Raw genomic sequence first — 23,593 nt, 5'->3', positions numbered from 1 at the left:
TTTTCCTAAATCTCGTTTGTTTGAATATCAATCAAACTGTTGATTTAATTATTATCTATAATCTGTTTTCGCAAACCACTTATTTATTTCTATTCTTGTATATTTTGTTTTATTGTAAAATGCCTTTTATGCTGCTGTAACAAAAACAATTTCCCAATTTGGGATCAATAAAGTACGATCTATCTATCTATCTATCTATCTATCTATTTCCTTGTTTACATGTGTTTCCTCGTGACATTGACATCGGAGAAGTCATAATTTCGACATTTACCAGCGGCAGTGAAAGCCTCCTTCCTGAATGCGTCTAAAGTAAACCTGGTTATTATTTTCTATATCAGGGTAAACGAGGGAAAGTTCAAATCAACAGGACATTTCAGATCCCTCCCGCAGTAACCAGGTTTAGAAATGTCTTCTCAAAATATTAAGATGGCTATAGCTGACATGTTCGAGGATCTGTCGAGCAGTAACTTTGACAATTTCCGCGACGAGCTTTTACATCGCAAAGAAGGACCGCGGGTTGCACGGATCAGGGTGGAGGGTAAAAGCCGCTTAGAGATCACAAACGTCCTCGTTTCCACTTTCACGGAGACTGGAGCTGTTGGGGTAGCTGCGGAGATGTTGAGAGAGATTGGCTGCAACGAGGAAGCAGACCAACTCGGTAAGTGTCGCTTCATGTCTTTGATGCAGAATGAGAACAGAGCCGAATCATCTGCAGAACATTGAACCCTAAATGTCAGATAAATCACCGACAGTTCACAATGCAAATAGTCGATAATATATAGTAGGCAATATATTTCTGCATAGATAAAGTTGTACACCATTGTTTGTTTCGAATAGCCCGCGTTTTTTCTCGCTCTTTAACTTGTGTTGTAAGTTACTGTTGCATAAGTTAAGTTTCCTGGAAGTTATGTAACTGACGACCTGCCAGTGTTTCCTTGTTTCAATTGAAATCATCTTACATTTCTCTTAACAATGTAGACATTTCGTAAATCCTTTGAGAATGGCCAAGACTAGTGGTTTCCATTGAAAACACCTTCTGCAATCTGTCTGTCTGTACCCTACCCTAAATGTTGTTCTTATTTGTTTACAGTCAGAAACACAACCGGAAAACATTAGACTGCTCTTTTTGACAGTAAGTTGGCATGTCCATAATTGGTTTATTACATGTAAAGCATTGGGCAAAGATGTACAATTCACATTTAATTTGTTCTTAAATGTCTTACAGCTGCAAGATCCTGACCAGGAGCTTAGTGAATCAGTGGGTAGGCTATAGGGTATCGGTGGTAATGCAACATCTCAGATCATGTTTCACTGCCTGAATGCTGGATGTTTGAAGGAAACAAATCGAAATAATTTACATCAAAAGCTTCAATCTGAATTGAGATATCTTCAACAACCATGGCACATTCAAATGTTATTTTTATCCCAATAAAGTTAAACGTTTTAATGAAATCAAAGCCATTGTTTTGTTCTGTATTTCTCATCTTTTGTACTTCTATTCCCATCATGCCCAGCAAGATTATTGCCACACAAGAGGGTAACCTGCTACTGAAACTGAAACACGTATTAATGCTTTGTACTGTGGCTCTCAGTATAGGCATGGGTATTCAATATTGTTTCCATTTAAACCTTTTACAAAACAAGCAGGTCTTCATGTAAATGGAGGTGTCTTATAATATGTATCTAGACTATAAAGAGGCCTGCCTGACACATTTATGCACTTCTAACAAATCCCTAAAAAGCAGCCTGCATTACAGAAAATGCCCTTTAAATAAAAGTTTGAATGGCTGTTCTTATCATTAAAACACTAGATTCCACCGGGTCCGTCTGCGGCGCGTTGTGCCGCGGTGCTCACGGCGATCGCGGCCACTCTAGTCAATGGGTGCTATTCCACCACACGCGGCGCGTTACGGCTCAGAAGCGTCCCAGAAGCGACTCGGCGCAGGGCTCCTCTAAAATTAGGATCGAATCCTATTTTTGTCGCGGCGCAGCCGTAACGTAAGGTCGGGCAGGCAGGAAGTGGAACGTTCAGAGCATATATAGCATATATATATATATACACACACACAAACTAATTTTGCAGACCCTATCCCTCCGTAGTCTTTCAAGTAGGAGGAGAAATGCCAGCGTTCTCCTCCGGTTTGCAGGCACTGTGTAAATTATATATATAGAATAATTATGATGATGAATGCATTTTTTTACCACTAAAATACAGCAACACATCTTTGATTCATGTCGTTTATAACTGGAATATTACAGTTATTATTAACTTTGTCTGTACAAAGTAGCCTGTCCAGGAAATATGCCCAAATCAACAAAAACTGCGAGCCGGCAGGCAAGACGCTCCGCTTCTGAAATGCTTCTGAAACGCGCCTGGTAGGGTATGACACCGGAGGAGGCCGGACCAAAACCGCAACGCGGCGCAGACGGACCCGGTGGAATCTAGGGGTAGGCTACACTTTACAGTTGCTACAAAATGATTTATAAGATTTAAAATAGATCTGATAGATATATTCCCCCTTATACAGCTTCTCAGCAGACCTAGACCACAGTGACATGGCTACAGCAGGGGTATCCAAACCTTTTTTCACAGAGGGCCACAGAAAAATATACGAAGGGCTGGGCCACTTATAGAGGTATATTGCCTCGTAAGTTAAGTTATAAGTTAGCAAAATGTAGGTAAATTAGGCTTGATACATGAATATGCTTTAAGAAAAAAACAGCCTACATCACAGCTCTCCAGAGGGTTTCATTTATCTTGTTGGCAGCTCATTCCTTAAAACAGAAGCCTCAGAGTGATTATAATAAGAGGAAATATGAAGGCTCTATTTCAAGCTTGTTATGTAATTAAGTTATTGGGCTTTTTCTTATCAACTAAGATATTTTAGAAAATGTTTCCAACTTTAATTGACTGAATTTATTTTAAAAGTGGTCTTAACACATGAATACTACTGTGTAATGTAGTTGTACATATATATTTAAGAAGAACAATATAAGAAAAGCACAAGTTTCATTTGTGGGCCGTATTCCATTATACTTTTTGTATTTGCTAAGGGCCGATTCAAAATGGCCTGCGGGCCGCATTTGGCCCCAGGCCGTAGTTTGGACACCCCTGGACTACAGTGTAATAAATCCTGGAAGATTTTTGACATCCACCTGGATTCATCTTCTTCTTATAGATTCACTACTGTCTCTGTTATAAATGTGTTATCTTTCAAATGTACACAACACCTATTGCACGTCTGTCCGGGAGAGGGATCCGTACTCTGCAGCTCTTCCTGAGGTTTCTTCCCCCCATTCACTGGGTTTTATTTGGTAGTTTTTCTGTAAAGCCCCCTGAGACAAATGTAATAATGTGTGATATTGGGCTAAATACCCTTTGATTGAATTAAGTAATATTAGTAAAGCAATAAAAAGGCAACCTGCATCTGAGACTTCCTCTGATGGTTCCCTTTTGATGTCGACTATTGATTATATGTCCAGGGTCAAGGTATATTTAGCTGTGGCAGGCAGCTTTTGACATCTCTCTTCATTGTGAAATAAATACTCAAGTTTAGGTGCAGTTTTTGGGTAAACATTCACATTAAAAATGAGTACTCACATGTTGTTCTGCTCTTTGTAGCCATTTCTCATATATTTCAGTCTTGAGATATAGGCCAGTAGCCTATAGTCAACAACCAGTTAATTGGCAAACATTTGGATAATGTCATTGTCAGTCATTCTTGAAGCCAAAAGGCAAAAATGCTCTGGTTAGAGCTTCTCAAACTTAATAATTTACTTATTTTTCGATTCAACTAATTTGGGATAAAGAACATAATTATCGGTTGCATGAAAGCTACTATAGAGTAGCCTATGTTGGTCTACGTGTGTACGTATAGGCATATAGCCTACTGCAGTATATAAATAATATTTAATGTATGTCCTGTATTATTGACTTATCTATAATGATCATTGTAGTTTCCGACTGCATATGAAGGCACCATGAGTCATACAGTCTATGTTTCAAACCCTCCAACGCGGCAGCAGTGAGTCGGTTCAAGAGAAAAGCAAATCCAGCTGTGTGTCCTCTGCAGCTGGTCTGGGAGAAAAAGTCACGGCAGTCCCACATCTGTTGGTGAGAAATGGACAAACGAAAGGCTGTAAAACGCATGTTGTCTAACCTGTCAACGGACCACTTTGCCGACTTCTGCGACGAGCTGTTGCACCGCAAAGAGGAGCCGCGGGTCGCGCGCAACAGGGTGGAAGGAAAAAGCTTCTTAGAGATCACGGAGGTCTTGATTTCCACTTACAATGAAACCGGAGCTGTCGAAGTGGCTGCGGAGGTATTGAACGAGATTCAATGCAACAAAGAAGCAGCCGAACTGTGTGAGTACTTCATGGTTTGATGCAGAATGTTAGAAGGTTAGTGGAGTACAGAGCTTCGTGACCGCGGAGCGTGTGAACGTTGTGATCAGCTGTTTTAGCGCAGGGCTGCTGTACAGACCGACATTAACAGCAGCCCTGTCTGTGCACACGGAGACCGACTCTGTCGTCCGGTGATCTAAGCGCCTTCTGGAAAAGCTTCACAGGTACGTCGGTACGCAAATGCGCTTTGTGACACAAGCAGTGGCGGCGCCAGGGTATGGCTGGGGTAGGCTACAGCCATACCAAGAAATGGCTTAGCCCCACCTTAGCCCCACCATGAAAAATGATGTTAAAGTAAGCTAAATAAAGTCCGTCATCTCGCGCGGAGTAAATTGCACAGACAGCAGTTAGTAAGATTGATTTCAGTAGCCACTTGTCTGGAAATACCGAAGACTAGAAACGGTTTTGAAAACTTTTGTCACATAGTGATCTTCTTCCCAATAAAACATCTTTGATAATGTCTTCTGGCCAATCAGAATCACGATAACGGCGTGCAGGAAGTCCCGACGGAGAATACTTTAGCGGTAGTACATCTCTATATACATCGATACAACATTACGTGAAATAAGACCCCAAGGTTTGATGATTGATAGGTGTGTGGGCTGTCTTTCATTTTGACACACAGAACAATGGGGGCTATCCACCCTTATCCACAATGTAATTCACACAGCCTCTTCCCCTTTCTCTCTGAGGAGCAGCAGGTTCAGCTTTCAGAACAAAGTAACAAAAAACAAAAATGGCATTCATTTTTTTAAATATGTAGTAACAGATTTATTTATTTTTCTTCTCAAGAGAGTACCAGAATGTGTATTTTATGTTAGTATTTCAAAAAATCTCCTGGGGGAGAATCCCCCCAGACCCCCCTGTAGGGGTTGGGTTTTCAGCATGTCAACTCTTTCACCTGTGGGGAAATTGCAGGATTGGCTCCAGGTCGCCCTTTGTATTTACTACAAGACAAATGTGCCTTTTTATTTCATACAGTTCAATTTGGATTGAGACAGGGAAATAATCTAAACCTCACGCGTGGCGTTTCACTGTCAAGGGGGGCGATATAGCGTGTATGTAATTACATTGCAAATACTGATTTGAGCCCCACCACTGTATGGGTTAGCCCTACCATAGATTACCCAACACAAATACTCTGGAGCCGCCACTGGACACAAGTTACGGAACGCATTTCAGATTGTTGCCGCGCATGCGTACCTGCGTACCAGTTATGTGCACCACTGGTTATACAGTGTTTCTCAATGAGAAATGATAACTCCTTTTATGCAGTGGCGGTTATAGACCAATGACTGGGGGGGCCAGGCTGGGGCCAGTTATTTTCTGACAGGGGCACAATATATGCAGGACGAAAAAGACAAAGACAGTATGAAGTAATTGCGCATAAGAAAACAATGCAATACAGTTATTGGTACACATATTTATTTCAGATAGCTACTTATAGTTACAGGTGTGTTATTTATAAACGGAGACTGTGAAGTCCTGACAAAAATCTTCAAAGTGAGGAGAGAGGACGCTGGCACGGTCTGTTGCCGCTTCTCCCTCATAGCCTCTTTTTGTTATTTTTAGCAAGGATTCTAATGCTTTTCTTTTGTTTTTGCACGGATTATATGGATGCTTATACCAACTATACCCAGACAATAATCCACTTTCCTGCAAATCCCTCGTCGGATGGACGAGCTACTAACGTCTAAGCTACAAGTGGAAGACCGGCATGACGCTAAAGTACTCCATCTCGCAGCTGCTCGAGTTAAGACATTACAGCACCCCAACCTGTATCTCAGCACTTAACACTAGAACCGCCAGAGATTTTTTATACCTAAAACCGCCACCTGGGTCAAATTGACCCGCTATTAGAATGCATTGATTTTCAAGGTAAAATATTCTTTTATTGAACTGTGAGTTTTGATCGCACAGGGATGAAACATATACCAATATAATCTGTGGACTCTCAGGGCTCGACATTATAAATGGCCCGCTGTCCCGGAAGCATTATTTAGACACCGCGGCCAGCATAACGTACTTTCAACTCGCCCCACAGCTGTTTGCTGCGGAGCTCAGCGCGAGCAGTCTCCCGTGAGCGGGAGCGCACTCCTTCACTACAGACTGTCTCTATCTCTCTCTCTCTCTCTCTCTCTCTCTCTCTCTCTCTCTCTCTCTCTCTCTCTCTCTCTCTCTCTCTCTCTCTCTCTCTCTCTCTCTATCTATAACTATCTATCAAAATATCTATCCATCCATCTATCTCTCTCTCTCTCAATCTATCTCTCAATCTGTAAGGAACAGCAGTAGACAAAAGGCGTTGCTATAGCAACACGTCATGTTTATATGAAAAGGGGTGGGGTCAATATGACCCGCTTGGCGGAAATAGGTATAAATGGCAATTTTTTGGGCGATTTCTTCAATCTGACTTCATATTGACAATTTTTTAACAACATAGGGTGCTACATAACACACTTTCAGGAAAAGTCACGGACTGGAAGACTTTAATATTTTATTGAAAAAAAGTTACACACAAAAAAAACAGCTCTGGGTCTTTTTAGTTCTAATGGTGTCTTTCTTTCTCTTTTGCAGTGAAAGCGACTGGTTTACAGCCCTAAAAACCTGGTTCCAGTGACAGTGAGTCATTTTCCTGTTTTAAAAGAGAAAAAACATCATTTTTATGTGTTCAAAATGTCTGTGGTTGAAAATAGGCATGTGCCTTTTGACCTCCCCACCTGTGTTTTTCCTACTATGGCAGCATGTAAACATTTCTGCTGTGAAAACATCCAACAAAAACATTGATTTGAATTTTATTAAACACACAGTGTGAGGCGTTAGGAAGCTCTTTCCAAAGCCAGTATGGAGGAATGATTACAAACGAAACTGTTTCAGTGTAGTTCTGACACTACTCTTTCCTCAGAATCAGATTGGTAAAAGGATTAAAGCAAACTGGCTGAACAGGATTCCAAATCTATTGCACAATGGATCCAAGGATGGCAGTCGTAACACCCCATGTGGTATGTTCTACTATAAACACCGGAACAAATGAACACGCACATATCTTAAAGTTAAAGAGATAGAAGTACAGGAAGTACAAGTACTGCATCCATCAAGTGAAATATATAAGGACATGTGAGTCATGTCTGCCTCTCTGCAGTGAGTTCAATCAGGAGAGACGTTGATGTATGGAATACATATTTATTACCGGGAGACATAATATGAATGTAATAATGATTGCCACAATTATAAGGTGGTGATAAGTAGGTGGGAACGGACTGAAGGGAGAAGGTTTAGCTTGGTCTTGAAGGAGACAGGAGGCGAAAGGGGTGGAGGAGGGTTGCGTTTTGTCACCTGAAATGACGCTGACAGACGGAAGAGCAGATATAAAGGGATTAGCGGGAGCCATGATAGGTTTGTGAGAATGGAGAGAGGAGAGATTGGTTAGCTGGGGAGTGACGCCCCCGATCACTTAATGAGGGAGCAGAGTGTAATGAGGTGACGTGTAATCTGAATGAAGAGCTTGGTCTTCTTGATTGAACTTGCGCTGAGCTTCATTAGATCATTTCTCCACCTCAGGAGAAAGTGATTTTTTGCTTTTGGATTATGCGCAGACATAATATAAGTCTTTATTTATATAGCACTGTTCTTAACATTGTTAAAAATAGGAATCATAAAAACACCAGAGGATAAAATACATGACAGCCCGCCTGGCACGTAACATTAACAAAAACAAAGTACATAGGAGCATGGGACCATTGTTTTAAGATGTACTTGAACAAAAAAATGAACTACCAAATTGTAGAGAAACTTTCAATCATAAGTGATCTCATGCCCAAACCCAAGCTCCAAGTTTAGAAAGCCAATCACAGCATGCCTGTTAATGTGTCCTACATTAAACCTGTGTTTAGTTAGTTATTATTCCGTCTTATTTCTTACTCAGTATCTTAATGCCGTGGTTTTATTCAGAATAATTACAGAACCTAATCGTTTGCAGATCACTGAACCCTTAATGTCTGCTTGCAGATAAATTAGTGACACATTTACAACGTTTAATTTGAATTAATCATTTGTAGTAGGCATTTATGAAGCTATAAACCATCGTTTCCCCACGTTTATTTTATCATCATCCATTTATCTAAAAAACGTAAACAATAGTTTGTCTTGCTATTATTTTCTGAAGAATGGCCGTCTTTGTTTCTAGCCATTTAACTTGTGCTGTTGGCTACAACTGCATACGTTTAGTTCCCTGAAAGGTATGTAATTGACCACCTGCCAATATTTCCTTATTTACAATTAAAATGAACTTGAATGACACAAAACAATCTGGAAATCTACTAAATCCTTTGGAAATGGCCCAGACTAATGGTTACTAAAGAAGTTTACTGCAAGCTGTCTGTACCCTAAATGTCTTCTCTTTTTGCAGTCAGACGGACCAGATGACATTAAACAGCTCATTTTGACAGTAAGGTTTTTTCTGCATTAAGTTGTTTACATTCAAAGCATTGGGCAAAGACTGTATTTACAAATGAAATGTTTTCTTATTGTTTTTACAGCTGCAAGACATCAGGAGCTGTGGGGTGCGGTATCCATTCGTGATAAGGCAACATCTCAGAACATGTTTCACTGCCTTCATGCATGATGTTTGCTCTTCCTTTCTTTAAAAGAAAGAAGAATAATCTGATATAATTTATATCAATAGCTTCCATCCTAATTGAGATATCCACAACAACCAACTGAAAAAAATGTGTACAGTGCCTATAGAAAATAATCAAACCCCTTTCAAATAGTTACTATAGTTATCATAGAGCCTGAAATAAAAACCAATAAAAAAAAAGGCGACAGTTCTGGATATTAATACAAAATGAAAAACTAGAATAACAGGGTTGGAAAAGTGTTTAGGAATAGAAATTCAAGAAACAGCTGGTTTTATTTATTATTTTAAGTAATACAAATCACTTCAATTGATGTCAGGTGGTGGGCAAATAGCCGGATGTTGGATCTGGAAGTTGCTCCTGAGCATATTCCTAAACTCTAAGGGACTGATGACTTATCAAAACCAGGTATTTAACTGATCAATGTTTAATAATCGTCCAGAATTTGGTCATTTTCGCTTTGATGATGAGGGTTATAATGTGTGCATACAGTTTAAAAAAGTGAATTTGTGGAACATTCAACTGTTTTCCTTGTCACATTAAAGTTTTTAATGACATCATAGTCATTGTTGATAATGGTCTGTATTGTCTCTCTATTTCCTCATCTTTCACACGTTCGCAACATGAACTGCCCAGCAAGATTACTGTCACTCAAGAGGGTAATCTGAAACTGAAACACTAATGAATTTGTACTCTGTTGTCATTATAAAAAGTATAAATCTGTGACTCTCAGGATGTGTAAGGCATGAGTATTCAGTGTTCCTTTTAAAACATTCCAAGTTTGTAACATTCCAAGTTTCACTATGACCCAGCCGTGCGGTATCCATTCGTGATAATGCAACATCTCAGAACATGTTTCACTGCCTTCATGCATGATGTTTGCTCTTCCTTTCTTTAAGAGAAAGAAAAATAATCTGATATAATTTATATCAATAGCTTCCATCCTAATTGAGATATCCACAACAACCAACTGAAAAAAATGTGTACAGTGCCTATAGAAAATAATCAAACCCCTTTCAAATAGTGACTATCATAGAGCCTGAAATATAAATCCATTAAAAAAAAATACTTTTTCCAGTTTTATTTACAAATGTAGCTTTACAACATCAAACTAATGAAAAAAGGCGACAGTTTTGGATATTAATACAAAATGAAAAACTATAATAACAGGGTTGGAAAAGTCATCAGTCCCCTGATTTAATACTTATGGCCTCCTTTTGCTGCAATTACATCCATCTATCTATTAGAATATGTCTCTACAGCTTTGCACACTAGATTGAGGAATGTTGGCCCTTTCTTCCTTTAGAATTGTTAGAGTTCAGTCAAATTCCCTGGTGAGTAGCGATGGACTGCTCTCCTCAGATTTTAAGTCAGGGCTCTGACTTGGCCACTTAAAGACATCTAGAATTGGAGGATGAAACCCTCTCTAATGGTCACACATACATGCACACACAGCACACGCAGTGACATTTGACCTCAGGTATTGTACAGCGCCTGGGGAGCAATGTGAGGGGGTGTCCTTGCTCAAGGGCACCACAGCAGGGCCCAGGAGGTGAACTGAGACCTCTCAAAGTAGCAGTCTACACTCCATATTTTAAGTCTGTTAGGGGACTTGAACCAGCGACCCTACGGCTCCCAGTCCAAGCCCCAACTGACTGAGTAGTTCTTTTGGCGGTATGTTTAGTAATAGAAACTCAAGAAACAGCTGGTTTTATTCTGAAGTAATACAAATCACTTCAATTGATGTCAGGTGGTGGGCAATTAGCCTGATGTTGGATCTGGAAGTTGCACCTGAGCATATTCCTAAACTCTAAGGGACTGATGACTTAACAAAACCAGGTATTTAACTAATCCATTTTTAATAATCGTCCAGAATTTGGTCATTTTCGCTTTGATGATGAGGGTTATAATGTGTACATACAGCTCAAAAAAGTGAATTTGTGGAACATTCAACTGTTTTCCTTGTCACATTAAAGTTTTTAATGAAATCATAGTCATTGTTGATAATGGTCTGTGTCTCTGTTTCCTCATCTTTCACACGTACGCAACATGAACTGCCCAGCAAGATTACTGTCACTCAAGAGGGTAATCTGAAACTGAAACACTAATGAATTTGTACTCTGTTGTCATTATAAAAAGTATGTCTTGGGTCTTTTCATCTGTGACTCTCAGGATGTGTAAGGCAGGAGTATTCAGTGTTCCTTTTAAAACCTTTTCTTTTTTTCTTTACATCAATTAACTGAATCAATTGAAGAAAACAAGCAGGTCTCCATGTAAATGAAGGTGTCTTTGGTGTATGTGGCCCTGACACATTTATGCGCCTATGAACAAATCCCTAAAAGCTGCCTGCATTATACATAAAATGCTCTTTAAACAAAACTCTTAATGGCTATTCCTGCCATCCTAACACAAAAGCATCATGTAGGCCCATATGCTACAGTAGCTAAAGGGATTTATTAATATTGATAAACTACGTAGGCCTATTTAAATCCATTTTGTTAATGTAATCCAATATTTTCTCAGGGGGATTTACAATCTGTGATACCCTCTGACTTGAACCTGGATATCTGTAAACAAAAAGATCCCATCCTAACCTAAATGATATTATAAATCAAGTAATCAGTTAGCTTTTTCACAGTCAGTGTCTCTGCCTCGTCGTTACAAGCATCTAGATTCTGCCTCAGTTTGTCCACAATCACTGCTAGAGCTCTGCGTTTGGTGATGGTAGATTTCCCTGGTCTGAAACCAGGAGGTCTGCTTAATACTTTTACCCTCCACATCACTGTAGCTCTAAACGGTGGGTTTGCAGCCCATGAACACATTTAAAATGCTCAGTTTTAATCAGCTCGTTTCTCAAAGCCTGTTTGTTGGCAGCGAACCAATTTTCCTCTGCATGCAGCGTCTTGTTTGTAACATTCCAAGTTTCACTATGACCCAGCCTTGTGTCAATGAGTTGATATTTTATTGAGGTTACATAAAGTGCTGCCTTCCGATACATTCGGTAATACTAACACCAAGTACCTATCCCAATCATATAGCCAAGCCTTGGCTGTAGGCACTAAAAGCTTTATTTACAAGAGATAAGATATCTTTCAGTAGGCTGCTCTCCTGGCAGGCAGAGCGACCTTTGGCTTTTTCCACTGAGGGTTGTGTCTATATTCACTTTCTAAACCATAAGCATTGAAATATAAGTGAAGTTTCTCAGTAGGATGTATCATTAGATTACTAAGGCTGTATAGGCTTATCAGTTCTGCGATTGGGAGAATCGATATAGGCTAAGTTGTCATTATTCTTTTTTTCCACACTTGAAAAGATAGGCACTTGCAAACGACAATGACAAAATTAGATGCAAGCCACTATGGCAACACTGACAAATAAATGTAAATCGTGTCTCCATTTTTTTTGAATATGGATAAAAAGCGTATACTGTGCATGCTCATTTTCCGTAACCACTACGTTGGCATGTATAATGTTCTACAGTCTGTTGCAAAAATACAAAAGGATTCAGGCATCTCTATTCATAGTGAAATAAACACTGAAGTTTAGGTGCAGTTCTTGGAAAAGGATTCAGACATGTTGGTTCAAAAATGAGTATGTTGTTCTCAGTGTAGTCGTTTTCGTGTCTTTCAGTCTGGGGGTCTCATGCAGACAAAAAAGGAATCCAGTAATCGGGAAACAAAAGACCAATACAAATGTAAGCCAATATTTGCAATGCAATGCAATGCAGTAGGCTGGACCAGCGCGATATGAGGCCCTATACGCTCTGCGCACGTGCTGTAGGGAGGGGCGCCCTGCTTCCTCTCGAGCGCGGCAGCACTGCAGTCCGTTCAAGAGAAAAGGAAAGCAAACTGTGTCTGGGAGAAAAAGTCACGGCAGTCACACATCTGTTGGTGAAAAATGGCTCAACGACAGGCTATAAAAGGCATGTTGAATAACCTGTCAAAGGAGCAATTTACCGAATTCTGCGACGAGCTTGTGAACCGCAAAGAGCAGCCGTGGGTCGCACTCAACAAGGTGGAGGGGAAAAGCGTCTTAGACATCATGAAGGTCCTGCTTTCCACTTTCAATGAGAAAGCTGTCGAAGTGGCTGCGGAGGTATTGAACGAGATTGGATGCAACGAAGCAAGAGCCAAACTGTGTGAGTAGGCTACTTCATGGTTTGATGCAGAATGAGAACAGAACTTTTTGGACTGAAGAACATTCCACCCTAAATGTCTGCTTGCAGATTAATCAGCGACAAATAACGACGTTTAATCGATGACGGTTTACTTGAAGTAGCCTTTATTCTTTTTCTACACAGTTTAGGACATTTAACCGCCTTTAGTGGGAGGGACCCGCCCGACTTCCTCTCGAGTCATTTCAGTGTATATCCGTATTTAGTTATAGGCTACAGTGTAACTCAATAAGAAATGATTTAGGCTATCAAAAAAAATAAAAACAATAACGTCCTTTTATGTAATCAAAAATATCTGTGGTTAAAAAGGTAAGCTCTTTGCATGCATTCATATCCAGACCTTTGAACCCTCCCTTGTGCTTTCATAACAATTTAATATACGAGTTAAACACGCATTAATTGAACATTATTAAACTTACAATTTAGCACTAAACGAGAATTGTGGTCTTTTTGTCTCACATGATAAACATAACAAATGCGTTAAATCAATAGTAGGCTACTCTCATGCCCAAAACCACGCTCTGAAATAGAAAACATGACCAACCTCAGGAAACCTGTATGTCAAACTGTAATTCCATCATATTACTTTCTAACGTTGTTTCCTTTGTTGTTTCAGTGGCAGCAGTTGTTGAACCTGGATCCAGTAACAGTGAGTTGATTTTTTACACAAACAAACAAACAAACATCCTTCATGTATTCAAAATGACCTTGGGTTAAAAAAATGTAGGCATGTGCACTGTGTTTTTCTGACTGAGACAGCATGTCAACATTTCTGCTGTGAAAACATCTTGATATATTTAAATAAACATGTTGTGGCTTTACATAGCCTCAACATTATTTAATAGAGCAGTTAAACACATAGTCATTTAATCGTGTTAAACTTAGGATACATTTAGCACAGACTGTGTTTTTTGTCTCTTATGATAACAATTAAAACTGTTTCAGTTTAGTTTTTACACTACTCTTTCTTCATCAGAGTCAAAATGATAAAAGGCTTAAGGCAAACATACAGTTCCTAGTAAATCTAGAACAATGTACAACTGTTGTTGGATAACTGGTTGAGCCGGTCTCTAGTCTGCATCCATCAAGTGAAATATATTAGAGGAATGTGAGTCATGTCAGCCTCTCTGCATTGAGTTGATCATTTCTCCTCCTGCTGGAGTAGTAGTGTTTAGACAAGCTCCGATTTTCAACAGCCAATCACAGCATGCAGTGTTAATGTGTCCTACATTAAACGTGTATGTGAAATTGTCCTCCGTCATATTTCGTGCTAACCATATCTGTCTATTTTTGCAGTGGAAGCTACGGGTGGACCGTCCTCAGAAAATGGATCAAGGGACAGTGAGTTGTTTATCTATCATTAGGTTTCCTTCCTTATATAAAATAGAAAAATTAGTATAGGATTCAATTTATTTCAAAAAGCGAAAAGTCTTTAGTTCACAAAACTTGAAAGCCCCACACAAAAGACAGTGGAGAGATTTGCAGGGAACATCTTCTTCAGAATTTGCAGGTTAACATTTCTCCTCAAACTGCACCCTTCACATTGACAACGACATTGACTTGACACTATGTGAATTAGGATGTACAGTGACAAAAAAAAAAGTGTGAATAAATGGTGCATGGTCATTTAAGGCTGTGATATGGACATAATCACATTTCCCAATATTTCTGGTCAAATACCTCAAAATTGTGGGGTTTATAATTACTGCTTTCCCAAAAATATGTAATGCAGTAACACATTTTGTTGACATTTTGAAAATAATAGAATACCAGTCTTATTGTTTAAGGTATTTTCTTAAACTGGCAACCAATGACAGTGCCTGTATGTAAAATGAATCTTACATTTCCACATTGATTGACCGTATTTTGCTATGTTGCTGTGTGCATGAAAAAAAAGAAGCATAAACACTAAACCTGTCCATCATTAAGCAATTTAAATGTTCCCTCAATTTGTTTCAGCTGCGAGACCCTCAGCTGGAGGGACAGCTCAATACACCATGGTAGACGGTGGGTGAACACCTGATTTTGGTTTGTGATCCCCGTGGATCAGTCACTAATCAGATTTTACTAGCAACCCAGACTCTGACTATAAAACATACATGCTAATTTACTTCATGATGAATATTTAGAAAAGGCTTTACTTGTTCTAAATAAAGTCTAGGCTAAAGACCAATGTAAGAAACGGATAAGTGCTGCATTGTTTTTAAACAAATAATTTGACACTTTGGAGAAATATTATTTTTTGGTTCTTTCTTTGCCTTATACGAAAAGAAAGATAACACTCTGATGTTGAGACATTTCAACCTTTTTTTCTCATTCTTGGCAAGACAATCAATATTTGCATGTCCCATCATCAAAGCGTAAGATGTGGGCGGTCTATTTAATTGCATTTGGAGAAAACAAGTTTGTAATTGTTAGAAGAAGACCTTATTATTTCAGGTGTGCTTCGTTGGCAAAATTATCAATCCACTATTCCCAAAAATAATTAACAATTTCTCTAAAACACAGAATATGCATCAGGTTTGTGTAGTTATCCCAAATTATTAAACCAACCTTCCACGGACCCACACGCAGTTAAACTAATGCAATACACATACATTGAAAATAAACAAGTCACTGTTATAGAAAATAAAATATTAGTTGGCTTCATGGTATCATCAACACTTTACTCATTATTCCCTCCTTCCTCAGGTGAGCACTTTGTGGATAAACATAGAATCGAGCTGATCAACAGAGTGCACTGCGTTGCAGACATTTTGGATAAGCTCCTTCAGGAAAAAGTCATCACACCATCGATTTATGATGAAATCATGGCAATCCAGACCACTCAGAAGCAGATGAGGGAACTCTTCAGTGGTCCCCTGAAGGCAGTAGGGCTTCGTGGCAAAGAAGTCTTCTACAGAATCCTTGCGAAAGAGGAGGAATATCTCATTGAAGAGCTAAAGGGAAAAAAGTGAATGTTGTAGAGAAATCATTTTTTAGACTAAACGTACATTGTGCCTCAAGAAAGAAAACGTCTAAAACGATTACAATGGGGAAATAGTCATGTAAATGTCTCTGTAGGGGGTTCTATCAAATATAGCTTTTGCACCTTCATGTTTAATCATAGCTCTTGCCCTTTTTTTACACTTGGACCAGTCATATTTTATAAAATGTACACGTTTTCCTGTAAGGTTAAAACCAGATTCAGCAAACCATGTAAGTCATTCATGTAATGTAATGATGTAAGAAATGATTTAGCGTTCTCACCTGACATGTAATGTTTTAATCCAGCAAATCCCAGATGGATTGAGTCTGCTTTTAACCTATTTTTTATAAATTAAAGGATGCTTGATCATGAATGATTATCCTTAGGTTTTGCATGCAGATTTTAATTTTTAATTATTGTCTTATGTGCTAAACGATTCTATTGTTGTTTTTTCCCTCGTGAAAATACGTTTACTTTTGGAGGCCAATGTTTTCTATTTTGAAATACATTTTCAATAAACTCTTATAAATATTACACATGTCGAGTGAATAGAGTGTTTTAAAAGTTGATCAGACATAATGATGTAATGAAGTTAGCAGATTTAGGAACGTCGCTTTCCTCCTAGATTTTTAAAAATGTTTGCATATTATTCTTATCATTTATTAAACTGATTGTTCAGAGGGGTACTGGAAGAAGGTAGTATTCTTTTGACGTTATCCACAAACGTTGCTTTATTAACCAACCTCAATTTGTATGAACTAATTGTTTAGCCTTACCTTCTTGTATGTTTGGATGAAGCGAGGCATGACTTTACTTGGTTATGAAAGTACAGTTTATACATTTAAAGGGGATCTGCAGCAATGTTTAGATCTGTTTAGGAGTCTTGTAAAGTAGCTGCCGCATGAGTAAAAAAAGTTATATAAAGCCTTTTGTGGCTCTAGAGGGAGCTGTCTGATAGATAATGCCTGTTGGAGTTCAATACTACACATTTGGAAATGTTATGTGTTTGTGTTATGTTAGATTTTCTCATTTCAGTTGTTAATTCATGTGTGGGATGTAGGTCATGAAATAATTGTTTCTCTCTCAGGAATTCAATCAGATATACAGTGTCTATAACAAGGTGGGATGCGACATTTCTTTTGAGTTACACCTGCTTTTTTAAGGATTAATTTTAAAGTGTGTTGATCCCCTCTGAAGTGATGCTGTATTACACTCCTGTTACCACATGGGGCTCTGAACCCGTCCCTCCAGCCTCACCACTGCACCCCCAGATGTTATATAAGCAAAAGTGAAGCTATGTATGGACTGAATTAAATACATAATATCCTCTTTACTGTATATACAGCACTTTTAAAAACAAAGTTACATGTGCTTCACATAGATAAAGCTTAATAAAAAGCCCAACCATAATATTAATAAAACAAATAATAGAGCAGATATAGGACATATTGGAAATAAAATATTAGCATTAATAAAACAAAATAAAAAGCAGTTTAAACAGATCATTGCTAAAGAGTATTTTAAAGAATGTCACTGACTGTCACACTCAGTCGTCACACAGGCATGTCATATTAATGTCAATTTTTATACTCACGGCTACACAGTAATGGTACTTCATCATAGCACTTGTGGGAGTCTAACTGTACTGATTCCTACAGTATCAATATCTTTAAGAATGTATGGCAGAATGTTTTTTCATCCCTCATAATTTAATATCATTTTTATTGTTAAAAGATAGGCCAGTTCAACAATGTTCAGGAAAAAGGGCGGTGGTTTGAGCAGTAAAGAGAACCACGTCACTTCAGAGAAAAGGACACACACGTTTAACTTGGGCTTCAGGAAACTGAACGAGAGGTAGAAATGTGGCGGGAGTTTAAAGATACTGAAAGATATTGAGAACCTGTTGGAAGCAGACTGAGGGAGAAAGAGAGAAACACCCGGTGAGTTTTATCTCTACGTGCAGCACGAACAGGTTTAAACGTTCACGAGACAGGCTTTACGGCCATCTCGTGTCCCGCAGTTAATGCACATTAATGGAAGGATTTCAACTCCAACAACTAATGCCACAAGGTAGAATAGAAGTCACAACGTTTGTCCGGCGCTTTTTTTTTTTTGCTTTCACTTTAACATTTCTGCCTTTTCTTTGCACTAATGGCATGTAAAATGGACATTTTGGTTATATTATTCTGTCACTACACATTCACTTAATAACTGCCTCTTTTTAGGGTTTCGTTTCTTGCCGTCTAGTTTTCAAAATATGTCTGAAACTGTTATGGCAGGTTTCATGATATAGAAAATTACATGAAAGGCTACTTTTAGTATTGTGGAGTTTGTGCTGCGTGGAAATCCTTTTCCTGGGCTGTAAAGCGTTTTAACCTATAGTTCTAAAAGTTAGCTGATGTATAGCAGGTTAGCATGGATTCAATCTAGATTGTTAAACTACATTTTAAAGCGATATCGATTCATTTTGAAGGGTTTTGCTGCTTTCATTGTTGCTTTTAAATCATGAGTGAATTACAAAATGATACATTTTATTTTTGGTGCCAGATTATGATGAAAAAAAATAGACCAATATATTTACTATGGGTGTTGTTTTTCTCCCTGTCAGATTCAGCATGGCAGCCAACGCTATTTTGATAAGTAATAAGACACCCATTGTGGAAACTTTGTGTGCAGACTACACGCTAATCCTCAACAAAGCTGTTCAGAACGAGTTGATAACTCAACGTGAGTACAAAAATCTGAAAAGCATCAACAAACTAAATGCAGAGGGCCACGTTGTGGAGTTGTTGGATACGATCATGGACAAAGGAGAGAAGACCTGCTTAGCCTTCCTGAACCTCCTGCAAACCGATGAGGAGATCCAGAAGACTTACCCTGAGCTGAATAACATACTGAAGAAGGAAAACTGTCCCTTACCATACCCGGTTCAGGCTTGTTCAGTTGACAACACCGGTACGTTAACATCATGATTAACATGCATACAAATGACTAATACGCATGCCAAATTAGTGTTACTGTGAAGTTGACATTTTAAAATGTTGAACCCTCCCTTGTGCTTTCATAACAATTTAATATACGAGTTAAACACGCATTAATTGAACATTATTAAACTTACAATTTAGCACTAAACGAGAACTGTGGACTTTGTCTCACATGATAAACATAAAAAAATGCGTTAAATCATTAGGACTCTCATGCCCAAAACCAAGCTCTGAAATTAGAAAACATGACAAACCTCAGGAAACGTGTGTCAAACTGTAATTCCATCATATTACTTTCTAACGTTGTTTTCTTTACATTTAGCCTCAAAACTATTTAATAGAGCAGTTAAACACATAGTCATTTAATCGTGTTAAACTTAGGATACATTTAGCACAGACTGTGTTTTTTGTCCCTTATGATAACAATTAAAACTGTTTCAGTTTAGTTTTGACACTACTCTATCTTCATCAGAGTCAAAATGATAAAAGGCTTAAGGCAAACATACAGTTCCTAGTAAATCTAGAACAATGTACAACTGTTGTTGGATAACTGGTTGAGCCGGTCTCTAGTCTACATCCATCAAGTGAAATATATTAGAGGAATATGAGTCATGTCAGCCTCTCTGCATTGAGTTGATCATTTCTCCTCCTGCTGGAGTAGTAGTGTTTAGACAAGCTCCCATTTTAAACAGCCAATCACAGCATGCAGTGTTAATGTGTCCTACATTAAACGTGTATGTCAAATTGTCCTCCGTCATATTTCGTGCTAACCATATCTGTCTATTGTCAGGGAACATCTTCTTCAGAATTTGCAGGTTAACATTTTTCCTCAAACTGCACCCTTCACATTGACAACGACATTGACTTGACACTATGTGAATTTGGATGTACAGTGACAAAAAAAAAGTGTGAATAAATGGTGCATGGTCATTTAAGGCTGTGATATGGACATAATCACATTTCCCAATATTTCTGGTCAAATACCTCAAAATTGTAGGGTTTATAATTACTGCTTTCCCAAAAATATGTAATGCAGTAACACATTTTGAAAATAATAGAATACCAGTCTTATTGTTTAAGGTATTTTCTTAAACTGGCAACCAATGACAGTGCCTGTATGTAAAATGAATCTTACATTTCCACATTGATTGACCATATTTTGCTATGTTGCTGTGTGCATGAAAAAAAAAGCATAAACACTAAACCTGTCCATCATTAAGCAATTTAAATGTTCCCTCAATTTGTTTCAGCTGCGAGACCCTCAGCTGGAGGGACAGCTCAATACACCATGGTAGACGGTGGGTGAACACCTGATTTTGGTTTGTGATCCCCGTGGATCAGTCACTAATCAGATTTTACTAGCAACCCAGACTCTGACTATAAAACATACATGCTAATTTACTTCATGATGAATATTTAGAAAAGGCTTTACTTGTTCTAAATAAAGTCTAGGCTATAGACCAATGTAAGAAACGATTGCTGCATTGTTGTTAAACAAATAATTTGACACTTTGGGAAAATATTCTTTTTTGGTTCTTTCTTTGCCTTATACGAAAAGAAAGATAACACTGATGTTGAGACATTTCAACCTTTTTTTCTCATTCTTGGCAAGAAAATCAACATTTGCATGTCCCATCATCAAAGCAGAAGATGTGAGAGGTTTATTTAATTGCATTTGGAGAAAACAAGTTTGTAATTGTTAGAAGAAGACCTTATTTGTTCAGATGTGCTTCAATGGCAAAATTATCAATCCACTATTCCCAAAAATAATTAACAATTTCTCTAAAACACAGAATATGCATCAGGTTTGTGTAGTTATCCCAAATTATTAAACCAACCTTCCACGGACCCACATGCAGTTAAACTAATGCAATACACATACATTGACAATAAAGAAGTCACTGTTATAGAAAATAAAATATTAGTTTAGAAATGTATCAAGTTGGCTTCATGGTATCATCATCAACACTTTACTCATTATTCCCTCCTTCCTCAGGTAAGCACTTTGTGGATAAACATAGAATCAAGCTGACCGACAGAGTGAACTCCGTTGGAAACATTTTGGATCAGCTCCTTGAGGAAGAAGTCATCCAACAAGCGATTTATGATACAATCAGGAAAATCCCAACCAAACAGGAGCAGATGAGAGAACTCTTCAGTGGTCCCCTGAATGCAGCAGGGCTTTGTGGCAAAGAAGTCTTCTACAGAATCCTTGAGAAAGAGGAGAAATATCTCATTGAGGAGCTAAAGGGAAAGAAGTGAATGTTGTGGAGAAATCATTTTTTAGACTAAAAAGAAAAAAGCGTCTTAAACGATTCCAATGGGGAAATAGTAATGTAAATGTCTCTGTAGGGGCATATTCCTAAACTCTAAGGGACTGATGACTTAACAAAACCAGGTATTTAACTAATCCATGTTTAATAATCGTCCAGAATTTGGTCATTTTCGCTTTGATGATGAGGGTTATAATGTGTACATACAGTTTAAAAAAGTGAATTTGTGGAACATTCAACTGTTTTCCTTGTCACATTAAAGTTTTTAATGACATCATAGTCATTGTTGATAATGGTCTGTGTCTCTATTTCCTCATCTTTCACACGTTCGCAACATGAACTACCCAGCAAGATTACTGTCACTCAAGAGGGTAATCTGAAACTGAAACACTAATGAATTTGTACTCTGTTGTCATTATAAAAAGTATGTCTTGGGTCTTTTCATCTGTGACTCTCAGGATGTGTAAGGCAGGAGTATTCAGTGTTCCTTTTAAAACCTTTTCTTTTTTCTTTACATCAATTAACTGAATCAATTGAAGAAAACAAGCAGGTCTCCATGTAAATGAAGGTGTCTTTGGTGTATGAGGCCCTGGCACATGTATGCGCCTATACATGAACAAATCCCTAAAAAGCCGCCTGCATTATACATAAAATGCTCTTTAAACAAAACTCTTAATGGCTATTCCTGCCATTATAACACAAAAGCATCATGTAGGCTCATATGCTACAGTAGCTAAAGGGATTTATTAATATTGATAAACTACGTAGGCCTATTTAAATCCATTTTGTTAATGTAATCCAGTCAGGGGGATTTACAATCTGTGATACCCTCTGACTTGAACCTGGATATCTGTAAACAAAAAGATCCCATCCTAACCTAAATTATATTATAAATCAAGTCATCAGTTAGCTTTTTCACAGTCAGTGTCTGCCTCGTCTACAGGCATCTAGATTCTGCCTCAGTTTGTCCACAATCACTGCTAGAGCTCTGCGTTTGGTGATGGTAGATTTCCCTGGTCTGAAACCAGGAGGTCTGCTTAATACTTTTACCCTCCACATCACTGTAGCTCTAAACGGTGGGTTTGCAGCCCATGAACACATTTAAAAAGCTCAGTTTTAATCAGCTCGTTTCTCAAAGCCTGTTTGTTGGCAGCGAACCAATTTTCCTCTGCATGCAGCGTCTTGTTTGTAACATTCCAAGTTTGTAACATTCCAAGTTTGTAACATTCCAAGTTTGTAACATTCCAAGTTTGTAACATTCCAAGTTTCACTATGACCCAGCCGTGCGGTATCCATTCGTGATAATGCAACATCTCAGAACATGTTTCACTGCCTTCATGCATGATGTTTGCTCTTCCTTTCTTTAAGAGAAAGAAAAATAATCTGATATAATTTATATCAATAGCTTCCATCCTAATTGAGATATCCACAACAACCAACTGAAAAAAATGTGTACAGTGCCTATAGAAAATAATCAAACCCCTTTCAAATAGTGACTATCATATAGCCTGAAATATAAATCCATTAAAAAAAAATACTTTTTCCAGTTTTATTTACAAATGTAGCTTTACAACATCAAACTAATGAAAAAAGGCGACAGTTTTGGATATTAATACAAAATGAAAAACTATAATAACAGGGTTGGAAAAGTCATCAGTCCCCTGATTTAATACTTATGGCCTCCTTTTGCTGCAATTACATCCATCTATCTATTTGAATATGTCTCTACAGCTTTGCACACTAGATTGAGGAATGTTGGCCCTTTCTTCCTTTAGAATTGTTAGAGTTCAGTCAAATTCCCTGGTGAGTGGCGATGGACTGCTCTCCTCAGATTTTAAGTCAGGGCTCTGACTTGGCCACTTAAAGACATCTAGAAATGGAGGATGAAACCCTCTCTAATGGTCACACATACATGCACACACAGCACACACAGTGACATTTGACCTCAGGTATTGTACAGCGCCTGGGGAGCAATGTGAGGGGGTGTCCTTGCTCAAGGGCACCACAGCAGGGCCCAGGAGGTGAACTGAGACCTCTCAAAGTAGCAGTCTACACTCCACATTTGAAGTCTGTTAGGGGACAAATGGCAAAATTATCAATCCACTATTCCCAAAAATAATTAACAATTTCTCTAAAACACAGAATATGCATCAGGT

General features: G+C 38.3%; 2 protein-coding genes and 2 long non-coding RNA genes across 6 annotated transcripts; all 4 read left to right on the top strand.

The window, feature by feature from the left end:
* Positions 1 to 257: 257 nt before the first annotated feature.
* Positions 258 to 1,457, top strand: LOC117500517. The gene is made up of 3 exons (XR_004557792.1): positions 258 to 658; positions 1,091 to 1,132; positions 1,226 to 1,457. It is a non-coding gene; the product is annotated as an uncharacterized LOC117500517 (long non-coding RNA).
* Positions 1,458 to 3,988: 2,531 nt separating this feature from the next.
* Positions 3,989 to 9,616, top strand: LOC117500518. Its single transcript, XR_004557793.1, has 4 exons — positions 3,989 to 4,365; positions 6,979 to 7,023; positions 8,810 to 8,848; positions 8,940 to 9,616. It is a non-coding gene; the product is annotated as an uncharacterized LOC117500518 (long non-coding RNA).
* Positions 9,617 to 12,826: 3,210 nt separating this feature from the next.
* On the top strand, positions 12,827 to 16,714 carry LOC117500516 (apoptosis-associated speck-like protein containing a CARD). Of its 2 annotated transcripts, XM_034153398.1 has the most exons (5): positions 12,831 to 13,176; positions 13,829 to 13,861; positions 14,509 to 14,553; positions 15,172 to 15,219; positions 15,904 to 16,714. In XM_034153398.1, the coding sequence occupies exons 1-5, from the start codon at positions 12,936 to 12,938 to the stop codon at positions 16,167 to 16,169; spliced, it is 633 nt and encodes a 210-aa protein (XP_034009289.1). In that variant the 5' UTR covers positions 12,831 to 12,935; the 3' UTR covers positions 16,170 to 16,714. The 2 variants fall into 2 exon arrangements, with proteins under 2 accessions (XP_034009291.1, XP_034009289.1); XM_034153400.1 differs by lacking the exon at positions 15,172 to 15,219 and having other exon boundaries at positions 12,827 to 13,176.
* A 1,263-nt stretch (positions 16,715 to 17,977) lies between these two features.
* On the top strand, positions 17,978 to 21,732 carry LOC117500513. 2 transcript variants are annotated; one of them, XM_034153395.1, is made up of 4 exons: positions 17,978 to 18,120; positions 18,789 to 19,135; positions 20,415 to 20,462; positions 21,161 to 21,732. In XM_034153395.1, the coding sequence occupies exons 2-4, from the start codon at positions 18,796 to 18,798 to the stop codon at positions 21,424 to 21,426; spliced, it is 654 nt and encodes a 217-aa protein (XP_034009286.1). In that variant the 5' UTR covers positions 17,978 to 18,120; positions 18,789 to 18,795; the 3' UTR covers positions 21,427 to 21,732. The 2 variants fall into 2 exon arrangements, with proteins under 2 accessions (XP_034009286.1, XP_034009285.1); XM_034153394.1 differs by having other exon boundaries at positions 18,111 to 18,250.
* Positions 21,733 to 23,593: the final 1,861 nt, after the last annotated feature.

This window comes from Trematomus bernacchii, unplaced genomic scaffold (assembly GCF_902827165.1).
Source record: "Trematomus bernacchii unplaced genomic scaffold, fTreBer1.1, whole genome shotgun sequence".
Taxonomy (NCBI): domain Eukaryota; kingdom Metazoa; phylum Chordata; class Actinopteri; order Perciformes; family Nototheniidae; genus Trematomus; species Trematomus bernacchii.
Note: the sequence above shows the minus strand (reverse complement) of the source record. Positions and strands in the feature narration are given on the sequence as shown.